At 44.8% G+C, this 15,150-nt stretch overlaps 1 protein-coding gene across 3 annotated transcripts in view; it reads left to right on the forward strand.

The window, feature by feature from the left end:
• LOC139584329 (cytoskeleton-associated protein 5-like) overlaps positions 1-13,711 on the forward strand; it is a 38,565-nt gene extending 24,854 nt beyond the window's left edge. For 2 of the 3 annotated variants that reach the window (XM_071416029.1, XM_071416030.1), the window contains exons 29-44: positions 703-906; positions 5,252-5,387; positions 5,730-5,923; positions 6,564-6,760; positions 7,281-7,304; positions 7,644-7,817; positions 8,516-8,636; positions 9,080-9,259; positions 9,492-9,679; positions 9,882-9,957; positions 10,555-10,743; positions 11,247-11,375; positions 11,490-11,573; positions 11,761-11,923; positions 12,232-12,356; positions 12,578-13,711. In XM_071416029.1, coding sequence (XP_071272130.1) covers positions 703-906; positions 5,252-5,387; positions 5,730-5,923; positions 6,564-6,760; positions 7,281-7,304; positions 7,644-7,817; positions 8,516-8,636; positions 9,080-9,259; positions 9,492-9,679; positions 9,882-9,957; positions 10,555-10,743; positions 11,247-11,375; positions 11,490-11,573; positions 11,761-11,923; positions 12,232-12,356; positions 12,578-12,832 — 2,439 coding nt within the window. In that variant the 3' untranslated portion in view covers positions 12,833-13,711. The remainder of the gene's footprint in view (positions 1-702; positions 907-5,251; positions 5,388-5,729; positions 5,924-6,563; positions 6,761-7,280; positions 7,305-7,643; positions 7,818-8,515; positions 8,637-9,079; positions 9,260-9,491; positions 9,680-9,881; positions 9,958-10,554; positions 10,744-11,246; positions 11,376-11,489; positions 11,574-11,760; positions 11,924-12,231; positions 12,357-12,577) is intronic. The other variant, XM_071416031.1, reaches the window with a different exon arrangement.
• The last annotated feature ends 1,439 nt before the right edge of the window (positions 13,712-15,150 follow it).

Here is a 15,150-nt window from a genome sequence, read left to right on the forward strand (position 1 = left end):
CTAATGATTAGATGGAGCCCTTGGTTGAGTGTGTTCTTTTTTTCTTGAACCTTTATTTATACAGGTGTGTGTTACTGAGATAATCTCTTTAGCAATAGGGACCTGCACTCTGTACATAACCGCTTTTGTTGTTTGAGTCTGAAGAGTGTAAAAGGCTTCAAAAATCGAATCTTGCCTCCCGGGTGGCGCAGTGGTCTAAGGCCGCAGCCGGCCGCGACCGGGAGGTCCATGGGGCGACGCACAATTGGCCTAGCGTCGTCCGGGTTAGGGAGGGTTTGGCCGGTAGGGATATCCTTGTCTCATCGTGCACTAGCGACTCCTGTGGCGGGCCGGGCGCAGTGCGCGTTGACCAGGTCGCTAGGTGCACGGTGTTTCCTCCGACACATTGGTGCGGCTGGCTTCCGGGTTGGATGTGGCTGTGTTAAGAAGCAGTGCGGTTTGGTTGGGTTGTGTTTCGGCGGACGCATGGCTCTCGACCTTCGTCTCTCCCGAGCCCGTACGGGAGTTGTAGCGATGAGACAAGATAGTAACTATTAACAATTGGATACCACGAAATTGGGGAGGAAATTTTTATATTATAATTTTTTATTATTAGTCTTGTTTTTTAGTTTCTCTTAGACCAAAACCATTAGTGTTTCTTAGAAACCTAAGGGAGTTGCTTGTTTACTTGACTGACTACAATCTTATGTTTCCACTCTGTAGCGAATGGAGGATGAGCTTGAGGGCACAGTCAGCTGCTTGGACCTGATCCTGAAGTGGTTCACGCTGCGTTTCTTTGAGACCAACAGCACTGTGCTGATGAAGGTGCTGGAGTACCTCAAGCAGCTCTTCCCCACACTGAGTAGAGAGAACTACCACCTCAATGAATACGAGGCCTCCTCCTTCATTCCCTACCTCATCCTCAAAGTAAGTCATTCCCCTACCACCTCCTCAAAGTAAGTAATTCCCCTACCTCAGTGGTCACCAACTGGTCGATCACCAAACATTTCTGTAAAAAAAAACAACGATAAAGCCTTGCGTTCCTTTTTTGGGGGGGTTTGCGCTGTTGGCGGTTGGTGTACTTGATTCAGCAGCCCTGGTGCCTGGAAAGAAAGGTATTCCCATTATGAACCATTTCATGTGCCTGAAAGTAGAACTCTGCAGGCCAAGGGAGCAAATCAAGTGCACCTACCGCTGGCCAATCCGATAGCTCAGATCACCGTGTCTGTACAGTTTCCTCAAGTCGTAGGCTGTGAAAAGAAGCCTCGAACACACAGCAAAGTTGATACTGTGAGTTTTCTAAACTTTTAAAACCATGACTAGTGACTCAATGAATACAGCAAATAGATGCTGTTTTTATGAGTAAGTTCATGTTTAAGTTGTTATTCAGCACTGTCAACACATATGTGCATTCTCCCTACTTCCACTCACGCTACAACCAGCACTGCAGCTGTAATGAATGAGTACAACCAGCACTGCAGCTGTAATGAATGAGTACAACCAGCACTGCAGCTGTAATGAATGAGTACAACCAGCACTGCAGCTGTAATGAATGAGTACAACCAGCACTGCAGCTGTAATGAATGAGTACAACCAGCAGTGCAGCTGTAATGAATGAGTACAACCAGCAGTGCAGCTGTAATGAATGAGTACAACCAGCAGTGCAGCTGTAATGAATGAGTACAACCAGCAGTGCAGCTGTAATGAATGAGTACAACCAGCAGTGCAGCTGTAATGAATGAGTACAACCAGCAGTGCAGCTGTAATGAATGAGTACAACCAGCAGTGCAGCTGTAATGAATGAGTACAACCAGCAGTGCAGCTGTAATGAATGAGTACAACCAGCACTGCAGCTGTAATGAATGAGTACAACCAGCACTGCAGCTGTAATGAATGAGTACAACCAGCACTGCAGCTGTAATGAATGAGTACAACCAGCACTGCAGCTGTAATGAATGAGTACAACCAGCAGTGCAGCTGTAATGAATGAGTACAACCAGCAGTGCAGCTGTAATGAATGAGTACAACCAGCAGTGCAGCTGTAATGAATGAGTACAACCAGCACTGCAGCTGTAATGAATGAGTACAACCAGCACTGCAGCTGTAATGAATGAGTACAACCAGCACTGCAGCTGTAATGAATGAGTACAACCAGCACTGCAGCTGTAATGAATGAGTACAACCAGCACTGCAGCTGTAATGAATGAGTACAACCAGCAGTGCAGCTGTAATGAATGAGTACAACCAGCAGTGCAGCTGTAATGAATGAGTACAACCAGCAGGGCAGCTGCAATGAATGAGTACAACCAGCAGTGCAGCTGTAATGAATGAGTACAACCAGCAGTGCAGCTGTAATGAATGAGTACAACCAGCAGTGCAGCTGTAATGAATGAGTACAACCAGCACTGCAGCTGTAATGAATGAGTACAACCAGCACTGCAGCTGTAATGAATGAGTACAACCAGCAGTGCAGCTGTAATGAATGAGTACAACCAGCACTGCAGCTGTAATGAATGAGTACAACCAGCACTGCAGCTGTAATGAATGAGTACAACCAGCACTGCAGCTGTAATGAATGAGTACAACCAGCACTGCAGCTGTAATGAATGAGTACAACCAGCAGTGCAGCTGTAATGAATGAGTACAACCAGCAGTGCAGCTGTAATGAATGAGTACAACCAGCAGTGCAGCTGTAATGAATGAGTACAACCAGCAGTGCAGCTGTAATGAATGAGTACAACCAGCAGTGCAGCTGTAATGAATGAGTACAACCAGCAGTGCAGCTGTAATGAATGAGTACAACCAGCAGTGCAGCTGTAATGAATGAGTACAACCAGCACTGCAGCTGTAATGAATGAGTACAACCAGCACTGCAGCTGTAATGAATGAGTACAACCAGCACTGCAGCTGTAATGAATGAGTACAACCAGCACTGCAGCTGTAATGAATGAGTACAACCAGCACTGCAGCTGTAATGAATGAGTACAACCAGCACTGCAGCTGTAATGAATGAGTACAACCAGCACTGCAGCTGTAATGAATGAGTACAACCAGCAGTGCAGCTGTAATGAATGAGTACAACCAGCAGTGCAGCTGTAATGAATGAGTACAACCAGCACTGCAGCTGTAATGAATGAGTACAACCAGCAGTGCAGCTGTAATGAATGAGTACAACCAGCAGTGCAGCTGTAATGAATGAGTACAACCAGCAGTGCAGCTGTAATGAATGAGTACAACCAGCAGTGCAGCTGTAATGAATGAGTACAACCAGCAGTGCAGCTGTAATGAATGAGTACAACCAGCAGTGCAGCTGTAATGAATGAGTACAACCAGCAGTGCAGCTGTAATGAATGAGTACAACCAGCAGTGCAGCTGTAATGAATGAGTACAACCAGCAGTGCAGCTGTAATGAATGAGTACAACCAGCAGTGCAGCTGTAATGAATGAGTACAACCAGCACTGCAGCTGTAATGAATGAGTACAACCAGCAGTGCAGCTGTAATGAATGAGTACAACCAGCAGTGCAGCTGTAATGAATGAGTACAACCAGCAGTGCAGCTGTAATGAATGAGTACAACCAGCACTGCAGCTGTAATGAATGAGTACAACCAGCAGTGCAGCTGTAATGAATGAGTACAACCAGCACTGCAGCTGTAATGAATGAGTACAACCAGCAGTGCAGCTGTAATGAATGAGTACAACCAGCAGTGCAGCTGTAATGAATGAGTACAACCAGCAGTGCAGCTGTAATGAATGAGTACAACCAGCAGTGCAGCTGTAATGAATGAGTACAGGAAGTGTTCCCATAACATTGCTTTCTTGTTATTATTAGCGGCTTGTTTCTTTTTTAATATCAAGGAATATTTCACTTCCTCTGGTCAGAGTTGTAACTTTGTGTAAGTTGGTGCATGAAGCAGAAATCATGCAGTGCGAAGTCAGTTTCGTCATCAGCTGGAAGACTGTGTCCCCTTTTCTCAGCGGAGGGAGGGAGAGGGAGATGGTGAGAGGCATCTGCTCCCTCCCCTCGGCCTGCATCTGATGGTCAGTCTATCAGTCCAGTAAAATGAAAAAAAGCGAATTATTATGCTCACTCTGCTGTGCCTCACAAGTAATACAACACATATATTACCAGTGTGATCATATACCTACAATTTTGAAATATAATTTCATAATGGTCTGTGAAGAACAATGGCAGGGTAATTCAAGCATAGTCAATATGCAGTGATAATGTATTTGGCCTATAGCTTACTGTACAAACCTCATTGCTACAGAACTGTTAGGTTAATGTAGCATAGGCTTATGTTTTTAATGGGTTAATGTGTAGGCTTACATTTTTAAGCCATGTTTTTTTTTTTATATATATAAATCTGAGCGGTAGATCTCTGCTGACTTTTGGACTCAAAGTGATCTTGACTCAAAAGGTTGGTGACCATCCCCTTACCTCATCCTCCAAGTAGGGAATCCCCCTACCTCATCCTCCAAGTAGGGAATCCCCCTACCTCATCCTCCAAGTAGGGAATCCCCCTACCTCATCCTCCAAGTAGGGAATCCGCCTACCTCATCCTCCAAGTAGGGAATCCGCCTACCTCATCCTCCAAGTAGGGAATCCGCCTACCTCATCCTCCAAGTAGGGAATCCGCCTACCTCATCCTCCAAGTAGGGGGTCCCCCTACCTCATCCTCCAAGTAGGGGGTCCCCCTACCTCATCCTCCAAGTAGGGGGTCCCCCTACCTCATCCTCCAAGTAGGGGGTCCCCCTACCTCATCCTCCAAGTAGGGGGTCCCCCTACCTCATCCTCCAAGTAGGGGGTCCCCCTACCTCATCCTCCAAGTAGGGGGTCCCCCTACCTCATCCTCCAAGTAGGGGGTCCCCTGTGAATTGTGCCGTAAAAGTTGTTTTCATGTATGATTTTGGGTGGCAGGTAGCCTAGTGGTTAGAGGCAGGTAGCCTAGTGGTTAGAGGCAGGTAGCCTAGTGGTTAGAGCGTTGGGCCAGTAACCGAAAGGTTGCAAGATCGAAACCCTGAGCTGACAATGTAAAAATCTGTAGTTCTGCCCCCTGAACAAGGCAGTTAACCCACTGTTCCCCAGTAGGCCGTCATTGTAAATATGAATTTGTTCTTAACGGACTCGCCTAGTTAAATAAAGGTTCAATTAAAAACAACACGTCTTAACAAAAAAGGAAAGGTTTAGTAGAAAGTTCGATACACGGTGAAGCTGCAAATGCTAATATGACTATTGACTAGCCATCTGTAACCCTCTTTCACCTGACAGGTTGGAGAGTCGAAGGATGTGGTGCGTAAAGATGTGCGTGCCATCCTCACCATGTTGTGCAAGGTCTACCCTGCCAGCAAAGTCTTCCCATTCCTCATGGACGGGACCAAGTCCAAGAACTCCAAACAGAGAGCTGGTAAGAAAGAGATTTTAGTTGTGACTGAGGTTGACCAAGGCTATAAGGACTAAAACAGGTTATAGAATTCATTACAGTAAGTGATTGTGTCAGAAATGTTGTAATTCATTGTAAGAACTTCAGGTTCTTAATAAATACTCTATGGGGCTAGTTTCCCAGACACATATTATGCTTAGTTCTGGATAAAAGCTATTCCATTTTATGGGGGGAATATTAAAATATGTTTTTGTCTAAGACTAAGCTTAATCTATGTTTGGGGAAACTGTCTGAATACCTGAAGTGTGACGTTCCTGTCTGAAAAGCTCCAGATCTTACCATCCATCTCTCCCTGAATTTCCCCAGAATGTCTTGAGGAGCTGGGCTGTCTGATAGAAAACTATGGGATGAACGTGTGTCAGCCAACACCGGCCAAGTCCCTGAAAGAGATCGCTGTTCACATCGGAGACAGGGACAACTCAGTACGCAACGCTGCCCTTAACACAGTGGTGACTGTGTACAACGTCTGTGGCGACCAAGTCTACAAACTCATTGGCAATGTAAGCTACTCGCTAGTACAATGTACTGAAACAGTGTACAAAACGTAAGGAACACCTGCTCTTTCCATGACACAGACTGACCAGGTGAATCCAGGTGAAAACTATGATCCCTTATTGATGTCACTTGTTAAATCCTCTTCAATCAGTGTAGATGAAGGGAAGGAGACCGGTTAAAGAATGAGTTTCAAGCCTTGAGACATGGATTGTGTGTGTGTGCACTTCAGAGGGTGAATGGGCAAGACAAAAAATGGAAGTGACTTTGAATGGGGTATGGTAGTAGGTGCCAAGCGCACCAGTTTGAGTGTCAAGAACTGCAACGCGCAACTCAATATTAGGAAGGTGTTCATAATGTTTTGTACACAGTGTAAACTTCAGTACAATAGAGGGTATGTCACAACGCAGGGTCAATGAGTTAACCAGCTAACTTGCTTAAATCTTCTGGAATGAATACATTTTAAGATGTAGATATGCTTGAAATGGGCATGGACTGTTTCAACCAACAACCATTTAATTTATTAATGAACCATTAATATCTGAATGTTTATCAAAGTTGGCCAATTTACTATCCTGCTTTGGACTAGACCCCTCTGGATATATCATCTCCGGTGTTAATCTCAAACATCCTGTCTTTCTCCTGCAGTTGTCTGAGAAGGAGATGAGTATGTTAGAGGAGAGGGTCAAGCGCTCGGCTAAGAAGACCCCGGCAGCTGCCCCACCACCCAACAGACAGGCTGCAGAGAGGGAGAGGCTCCAGAGAGAGCACCCCTCCAACCCCAACACTACCTTCATGAGGAAGCCTGCTCAGCAACCTCAGGAGGATGTGCCCAACAAGCTCAAGTATGGGAAGGGTCAAGTCCCTGGCCTAGTGCCTCCTCAACTACCTGCCACAGCATGGCTCTCTCTCCTAACGAACCTGCCTATGGGGTTTTTACTATACTTAAGTCTGGTGATCTACTAGATAGTACCACTTTTACCATTACTAACATTCATGGTAAAGAAATTCTGTCCATGTCTTAAGACCTATCTACAAACCCTCGTGAAAATATCTTAATGCTCTTCCTCAATGTTTCTTGAATGTCTTTCCTCTTGCTCTAACCTATGTTTCATTGGGTACAACTAAACGCATGTGACTGGCCTGCAACTCATTGACAGTCCAATGTGGGCGACCCTAACCTTGAACAAACCCCTGACGCAAACCTCAAACCTAACTTGAACCAATTAGAAAATTCCACGTGTTTGCTGGTCAGTCACCCTTTAGTTTTCCCAGTATCGTTGCATGGTGTGGTCTCTTAATCCAGACCTCTCTTCTCCTTTATAATTGCTCTTTTCTTATCGCTGCTCTGCTCTCCATGGACAGAATAATGTATCGCACATATAGGATGTGAGTACCGCCGAGCCTCTCCCAGACAGTGTGCCCTCTGCTCTCCTCCAGAAGCACTCAGAATGGGGCTGTAATGTAACACTCACCAGTCTAAACTAAGTAGTTCATTTACTGTGTCCTCCCCTCCTCGTTTGTTGTAACTGTCTTAATGTGTCCATGGTAACCTTCCAGTGTCCATACTAGCAAACCGCAATGTTTTGGGCATGCATTCTAAGTAGTAGGCTTGTGGGGGATATTGGAACAGAGCTATTTGTGCTGCCTGCCTGCCTCTCTGTCCATGTTGGTTTCCATGACATGGTTCTGATTCTGAATGATCCTCTTCTGTCCTCCCTCCACCAGCCAAGCGCGGGCTCAGAACGCAGAACGGGAACACTCACACCCCTCTATCCCCAAGGAGTTTCAGCTGGATCTAGACATGATTGAGAACGACCACACGCGGGTCAGTGAGCTGCCTGACCTGGTCCAACACAAACTGGAAGAACTGCTGGAGCCCATCATGATGCCAGAGCCCAAGTAAGTGTCTAGCTGCCCTGAGCCCTAATACTCTACCGGCTGCCCTGAGCAGCCCTGGTACTCTACCCGGCAGCCCTGGTACTCTACCCGGCTGCCCTGAGCAGCCCTGGTACTCTACCCGGCTGCCCTGAGCAGCCCTGGTACTCTACCCGGCTGCCCTGAGCAGCCCTGGTACTCTACCCGGCTGCCCTGAGCAGCCCTGGTACTCCACCCGGCTGCCCTGAGCAGCCCTGGTACTCTACCCGGCTGCCCTGAGCAGCCCTGGTACTCTACCCGGCTGCCCTGAGCAGCCCTGGTACTCTACCCGGCTGCCCTGAGCAGCCCTGGTACTCTACCCGGCTGCCCTGAGCAGCCCTGGTACTCTACCCGGCTGCCCTGAGCAGCCCTGGTACTCTACCCGGCTGCCCTGAGCAGCCCTGGTACTCTCCCCCGGCTGCCCTGGTACTCTCCCCCGGCTGCCCGGATACTCTCCCCTGGCTACCCTGAGCCCTAATACGCTACCAACACAGGTTGGGAGATCTGCCTGCCAACTTTATTACTTTGTTCTGAAATAGCTGTTGTGTTAGCTGGCTGGGAGAGATGTGTGTTGATGTTGAGTGCAAGAGACTTAACGACCCCGTCATCATAAGACTAATCATCATGAGAGATCTCATAAGACACATGGTTATATAAGGTGTGAGTTGCTTGTGTTCCCTCAGGATCCGCTCTGTGTCGCCCCACTTTGACGACCTCCACAACAGTACTGCGTCCACCATCAACTTTGTCATCTCCCAGGTGGCCAGTGGCGACATCAACACCAGCATCCAGGCTCTGGCTCAGGTACATCATTGACTCGGTTGGTGGCACCTTAGTTGGGGATAATCAGTGGAATGGTATCAAACGCATGGTGTCCAGGTGTTTGATGCCATTCCATTTGCTCCGTTCTAGACATTATGAGCCGTTCTCCCCTCAGCCGCCTCCACTGAGGCATAGCAACATCACTCACTGGGGAATTACCAGGCTTTACTCTTCAACTATAAACCTCAGCTCTTTTTTTTTCTTTTTTTTTTGCAATGTGTAATGAATACATTAGAAATCCTATTCAACCAAGCTCTCACAATAACAACCACAAGAAATGGAAGTAAGGTAACCTCTTAACACCCATCTATTTACCTGAGGTACTCTGCTCTGGTTAGGAGAGAGTAAACGGTTGATAACGACAGTACCAAAGTGTGTGTGGTGTGGGATTCTCTGTCTCTCTGTAACCCTTGTGCCTCCCCCAGATTGACGAGGTGTTGAGGCAGGAGGACAAAGCAGATGCCATGTCAGGTCACATTGACCAGTTCCTCATCGCTACCTTCATGCAGCTGCGCCTCATCTACAACACACACATGGCTGACGAGCGCCTCGACAAGAAGGACATCTTCAAGCTCTACAGCTGCATCATCGGCAACATGCTCTCAGTGAGTGTGACTACACATGAACACCACTAGGGGGTTCTGTTTGACCATTTAAGGCCTGAGGATTGTCTGTGTATCCTGGCAGATCTTTCTAGAGAGAAATTATACAGGAATTGTTCTTTGTCATTGTATTTATTAAAACATTTTACCAAACGTTTTTAGCCAAGCACACCTGAGTAGGCTTAGTAGACTGGTGTTGACATCTGTGTCCCTGTACTGGGTCTGTCTCCTGTAGCTGTTCTCTATAGAGAGCCTTGCACGGGAGGCGTCGATGGGCGTGCTGAAGGACCTGATGCACGGTCTGATCACCCTGATGCTGGATGCCCGGGTGGAGGACATCGAGGACGGACAGCAGCTCATCCGCTCTGTCAACCTGCTGGTGGTCAGAGTACTGGAGAAGTCTGACCAGACCAACATCCTCAGGTCAGATTCCACTCACTCTCTGAGACTGACGGGGATGTCATTTTTCTTCCTGGTTTAATAAGGAATTTCTACTTTTTTATTCATATTGAAATATACCTACCCCCAAACAAACATCCTACGTTTCCTGATTGTATATGTTGGAGTTTCCAGTGAGTTCCAGTATCTAGTGTTTATACGGAGTCTCTGTTCTATCTCTCTGCAGCGCTCTTCTGGTGCTGCTACAGGACAGTCTTACCACTTCTTCTGGGTCACCTATGTTCTCTGAACTGGTCATGAAGGTAATATCACTGTTTCACTATATTTTCTTGTGGGAGAGTTTACTTTTGTCGTTTTACATACTATTAGGGCTGAGAATTGTTAGGGACCTCACAATATATTATCACGATACTCAGGTGCTGATACGATGTGTATTGTGGTTCTCATGATTCTATGTATTGCGATTTATTGCAATTTGATGTTACAAACATTGCTCACTATGTGTCTGCTGCAGAGAGACAAGAGAGCATGAGAAAATGAGTGCTGAAAACATGTTGGCTCACTATTTAAAAAGAAAATGGAGAACAAAGCTATAGAATGAAAAATACCTGAGTTTTGGCACAGGTATAGCCGACTACCAATTATTATTTATATTTTTTACAAATGAATACTTGCCGTCAAAGGATCGATTTAATATTGCAATTGGAACTGTCTATTTTTTCCCCCCATCACTACATACTATGTATATTGTCACGTGATTTTCTCAGACATAAACTTCCTGTTCTTTGTATTCCCAACTAACACATAAATAAAGAAATACTGAATTTGACTTTAAAAAGTGGTCAATTTCTCCCTTTACACTGCCTGTACAATCTTAAACTTTTGTTCTGTGTCTGCAGTGCCTCTGGCGTATGATCCGGTTCCTGCCAGAGACCATCAACAGCATCAATCTGGACCGCATCCTACTGGATGTTCACAACTTCATGAAGGTGTTCCCCAAAGAGAAGCTCAAGCAGCTGAAGAGTGACGTACCCCACAGGACCCTCAAGACCCTACTGCACACACTGTGTAAACTCACTGGAGCCAAGGTACAATACATACACGTCATTCACAGCCAATGGTTCAGTGATTTGTTATGTTTTATGTACACAGATGAATTTCCCCCTTGAGGAACAATTTAAGTTGTATTGAATTGAAACACCTTAATATTTATTAGTGCATTACTCAGGGGTACTGCTGTCTATTTTCACTGGTTTTAATTACTCGGGGGTACTGCTGTCTATTTTCACTGGTTTTAATTACTCGGGGGTACTGCTGTCTTTTCACTGGTTTTCATTATTCAGGGGTACTGCTGTCTATTTTCACTGGTTTTCATTATTCAGGGGTACTGCTGTCTATTTTCACTGGTTTTCATTATTCAGGGGTACTGCTGTCTATTTTCACTGGTTTTCATTATTCAGGGGTACTGCTGTCTATTTTCACTGGTTTTCATTATTCAGGGGTACTGCTGTCTATTTTCACTGGTTTTCGTTAAGTAGACCATAGGTAGGCTGTTGTGGTTGTTTTGACCATGTTGTTTTGTGGTGGCTAGATCCTAGACCACATGTCCATGATCGAGAACAGGAATGAGTCTGAGCTGGAGGCCCACCTGAGACGTGTGGTTAAACACTCTGGAAACTTCTCTGGCATGAAGTCTGACAGGGGCACAGAGAAAGGACAGGTATGTTCACTTAACCCAACCTCTATTAGATTTATTGAACACCAAGTGAATACACTGAATTAAAAATAATTCAGTCCGCTTCCATAAAGCCTAATCTCTTCTTCCTGCTTCCAGGATGACAGGATGTCAAAAGCTAAAGTGAGCGACATCCTCTCTGAGATCTTCAAGAAGATTGGTTCCAAGGAAAACACAAAAGAGGTGATTTTATTTTCTTTATTATTCCTATTCATGTATTCATACCTTAGTTTTACTGTTTTCATCCCCCTGCTCAGTTCCTAATTGTAAAAGATCATGTGTTCTCAATAACTGGTTAAATTAATTTCCAGTCCCACCCCAGAATTGTTTTAAGTTGGCTGTGTGTGTTGTGACGTTGTGTTCTCTCCAGGGTCTGACGGAGCTGTATGAGTATAAACAGAAGTACTCAGACGCTGACCTGGAGCCCTTCCTGAGGAACACGTCTCAGTTCTTCCAGAGTTATGTGGAGAGAGGCCTGCGCATGATTGAGTCTGAGAGAGAGGGCAAAGGCAGGATCCAGCCTTCTAGCACAGGTAATAACCCTGCAGGATTAAAAGGGAATTACTGGTCTTTACCTTTTTGATACTTTATCTGATATGACTAGTGTCTACCATGGCCAACCCACAAACTTTAGTCCCAACCCTTTACCTGAGCAGTAGGGAATGTAATCCTATAACATTGGCTCCAGTGTTCTGGTATAAGGAGTGTTATTACTGTTGTGGTTTACTAGTAGCTAGCTACTGTATGTCAATTTATTGATATTATATGCATCTGCTGGACTGGTTAAAAAGCAGCTCGGTAGCTGTGAAGAGTTGAAGTGTGATGTGTCTCTCTGTTCCAGTGATTCCCCAACATGGCCTAGACTCTGGCTCAGTGCCTCTGAACGGAGAGGAGATGAAACCCGCAGTGTACTATGAGAGACTGAAGATACTGAGACAGAGACAGGGACTGGAGAACAACTCCAGGGTTAGTTTAATATCGATCACATTGATGCCACTGGGCTTACCAATTTCACATTTAGATTTATATATTTATATTACGATGTAGATTTGTAATACTTGCTGTATTGATGAGTGTCCCCATTATATTATAGCTAGTTTCACACAATTTTAAACCTTATCACTTGTTCTCTCCTTCTACCTTTTTTTCTATATATTCTCTCCCCCTCCTTCTCTCTGTCATAACAGCAGGCTCAGCTATTGCAGCAGGTGGAGGGGGACAGTGGACCGACGCGTCCCATCACGTCCCTGCTGTCCAAGCCCTCAGTGGCCTCCTCCACAGACATGCTCCAAAGCAAACTCTCTCAGCTCAAGGAGTCCCGTGAGTCCCACTTCCAGCAGGAGCAGTCCCACTCCCACAGCCCCACACGCTCCTCATCCCCCGCCGCCAACCTCGACGACCTCAAGAAGAGGCTGGAGCGGATAAAGAGCAACCGCCAATGAGTGAACCCTGACCCCACCTCTATACCCAGTCTATCCAATGTGTTAGCCAGACTCCACCCTAAAACCCACCAAGCATTGGCTTTACCCGCCCCAAAACCCATCTCTTATCCTGGCCTTATTTTTCAGGGCAATCCCCTCTTCTGTGTATAAATTGAAAAAAATAACCTGTCATTGTATAATATTCTATAAGTGAACTAGCTTCTGTTTAGTATCGTGGCACACTTGTTTGTATATACTCATGTGTGCTAACCACTCAATGCTTTTAAGTGTCAAGCTAGGGTTATAGTGTACAGTTTCCATGTGCAAAATACTGTAATATGTGTAACTTAACCTATCCTTTTTTAGGTTTTAGAATTCCATGGTCAAACCATAACATTTCTCTGAGCCTCCAGCAGGGTTGGAGTGTGTTCCATTTCAATTCATGAAGTAAACTGACATTCCAATTTAAAAAATAATAATAATAATGTTTTACAGAAGTATTGAGGAAAATCAGAATTGAAATGTCAGTTTACTTCTGAAATTGAAATGGAATTGACCCCAAACCTGTTTCCAGGCCTTGTTAGTTTATACCACTGTTTGCTGAACTTGCTAATGAGCTTTTTCATCTATGAAGTTAAGACTCATAAAACCTGAAGGATTCTGTTCTCAAAGTGAAGGAAGGAGCATGGCATGAAGGAATTAATGTTTTGTAAATAAAGTTTGCATTACTAAAATCTGCTGGTTTAATGATGTGCCCATCTTGCGTACTGTAGCAGAATGTTGCTAATTCCGACTCATTGTTTTTATTTAATTCAAATGGAAGTAGTCTTAAATTGTTGCTCTTATGAGTGTTTAATCTGTAGTGAAAATGGCAATAAAGCAAGTTTGTTTTTGAACAAACTATGTTTTGCATTTTATTCTTGATCATGACACAGGTGCACCTTGTGCTGGAGACAATAAAAGGGCACTCTAAAATGTGCAGTTTTGTCACAACGCCACAGATAGCTCAAGTTTTGAGGGCATGTGCAATTGGCATGCTGACTGCAGGCATGTCCGCCAGATAATTAAATGTTCATTTCTCTACCATAAGCTGCCTTCAATGTCATTTTGGAGAATTTGGCAGTACATACAACCGGTGACCACTCGTAACCACGCCAGCCCAGGACCTCCACATTCGGCTTCTTCACCTGTGGGATCATCTAAGCCACCTGGACAGCTGATGAAATTGAGGAGTATTTCTGTCTGTAATAAATCCCTTTTGTGGGGAAAAACTAATTCTGATTGGCTGGGCCTGGCTCCCAAGTGGGCGGGCCCATGCCAACCCAAGGCTGTGCCCCTTTTGAAAGAATATGCCAAAAACAATCAGATAACGACAGAAATATGGATGAGACAAAGAAAATTCGAGGGGATAAATTGTCAGATTAATACTGCCATTGAGAAAATCTACAACAAATCGATTGATATCTTTCAAGGGCAGTCTCGCAAAAAGAAGCATTCTTGCGTGTTTACTATTGCTATTCAAAATGCTCTGAACAAATTAAGGGAATCGTATACAAACATTGGCACATTCTAAAATCCGATGACAGTATCGGTAATGTGTTTTTGGACCCTCCCTTGGTCGTATTCTCATGGGGCAGAAATCTCAGAGATCAATTAGTAAACTCCGATTTACCAACCCAAAATACCCCTGCACAACGTCTATTTACGCCTCTACGGGATGGAAACTACAAGTGTAATGGATGCGCGCAATGCAATGGCACTTACAAATGTAGATCCTTCAAACACCCCCAAACAGGGAAACAAATCCCAATCAAATGTGTTATCACGTGCTCCAATAAGGCAGTTATTTATCTTATAACTTGTTCTTGTGGTAAAAAAAAAACTACGTATCCAGTTAAGGACCACTTTTTGGAAGCGAACCACTCGATTTGTCCCTACGTTATATCGGCATCGAACACGTCACCCTCCCTAGGAGAGGGGTTGACCTCGACAATTTATTGTTAAAACGAGAGGCTGCCTGGATCTTTAACTTAAAGAACCTTGCTCCCTTCGGTCTCAACGTAAACTTTGATCTGAAGCCATTTTTGTGGTTATTGTAATTTTGCTATTCATTGAAAATGTTTGTAGGTCTATGTAGCCAAATTGTATCTATGATCATATGCTATTCATTTGTGTTTTTTATATGTTCTATTTATATCTGTTAATTAACCAATGATATCAAGCCACACCCGGCCATGATTACAGACACCTGTGTGTGTTCTTTGACACTATATTAACTAATGACCCGCAGTGTTCGTCATTATATAAAGACAGTTTGTCAGTCAAAACGTTGGTTATGA

This window comes from Salvelinus alpinus, chromosome 9, assembly GCF_045679555.1.
Source record: "Salvelinus alpinus chromosome 9, SLU_Salpinus.1, whole genome shotgun sequence".
NCBI lineage: Eukaryota > Metazoa > Chordata > Actinopteri > Salmoniformes > Salmonidae > Salvelinus > Salvelinus alpinus.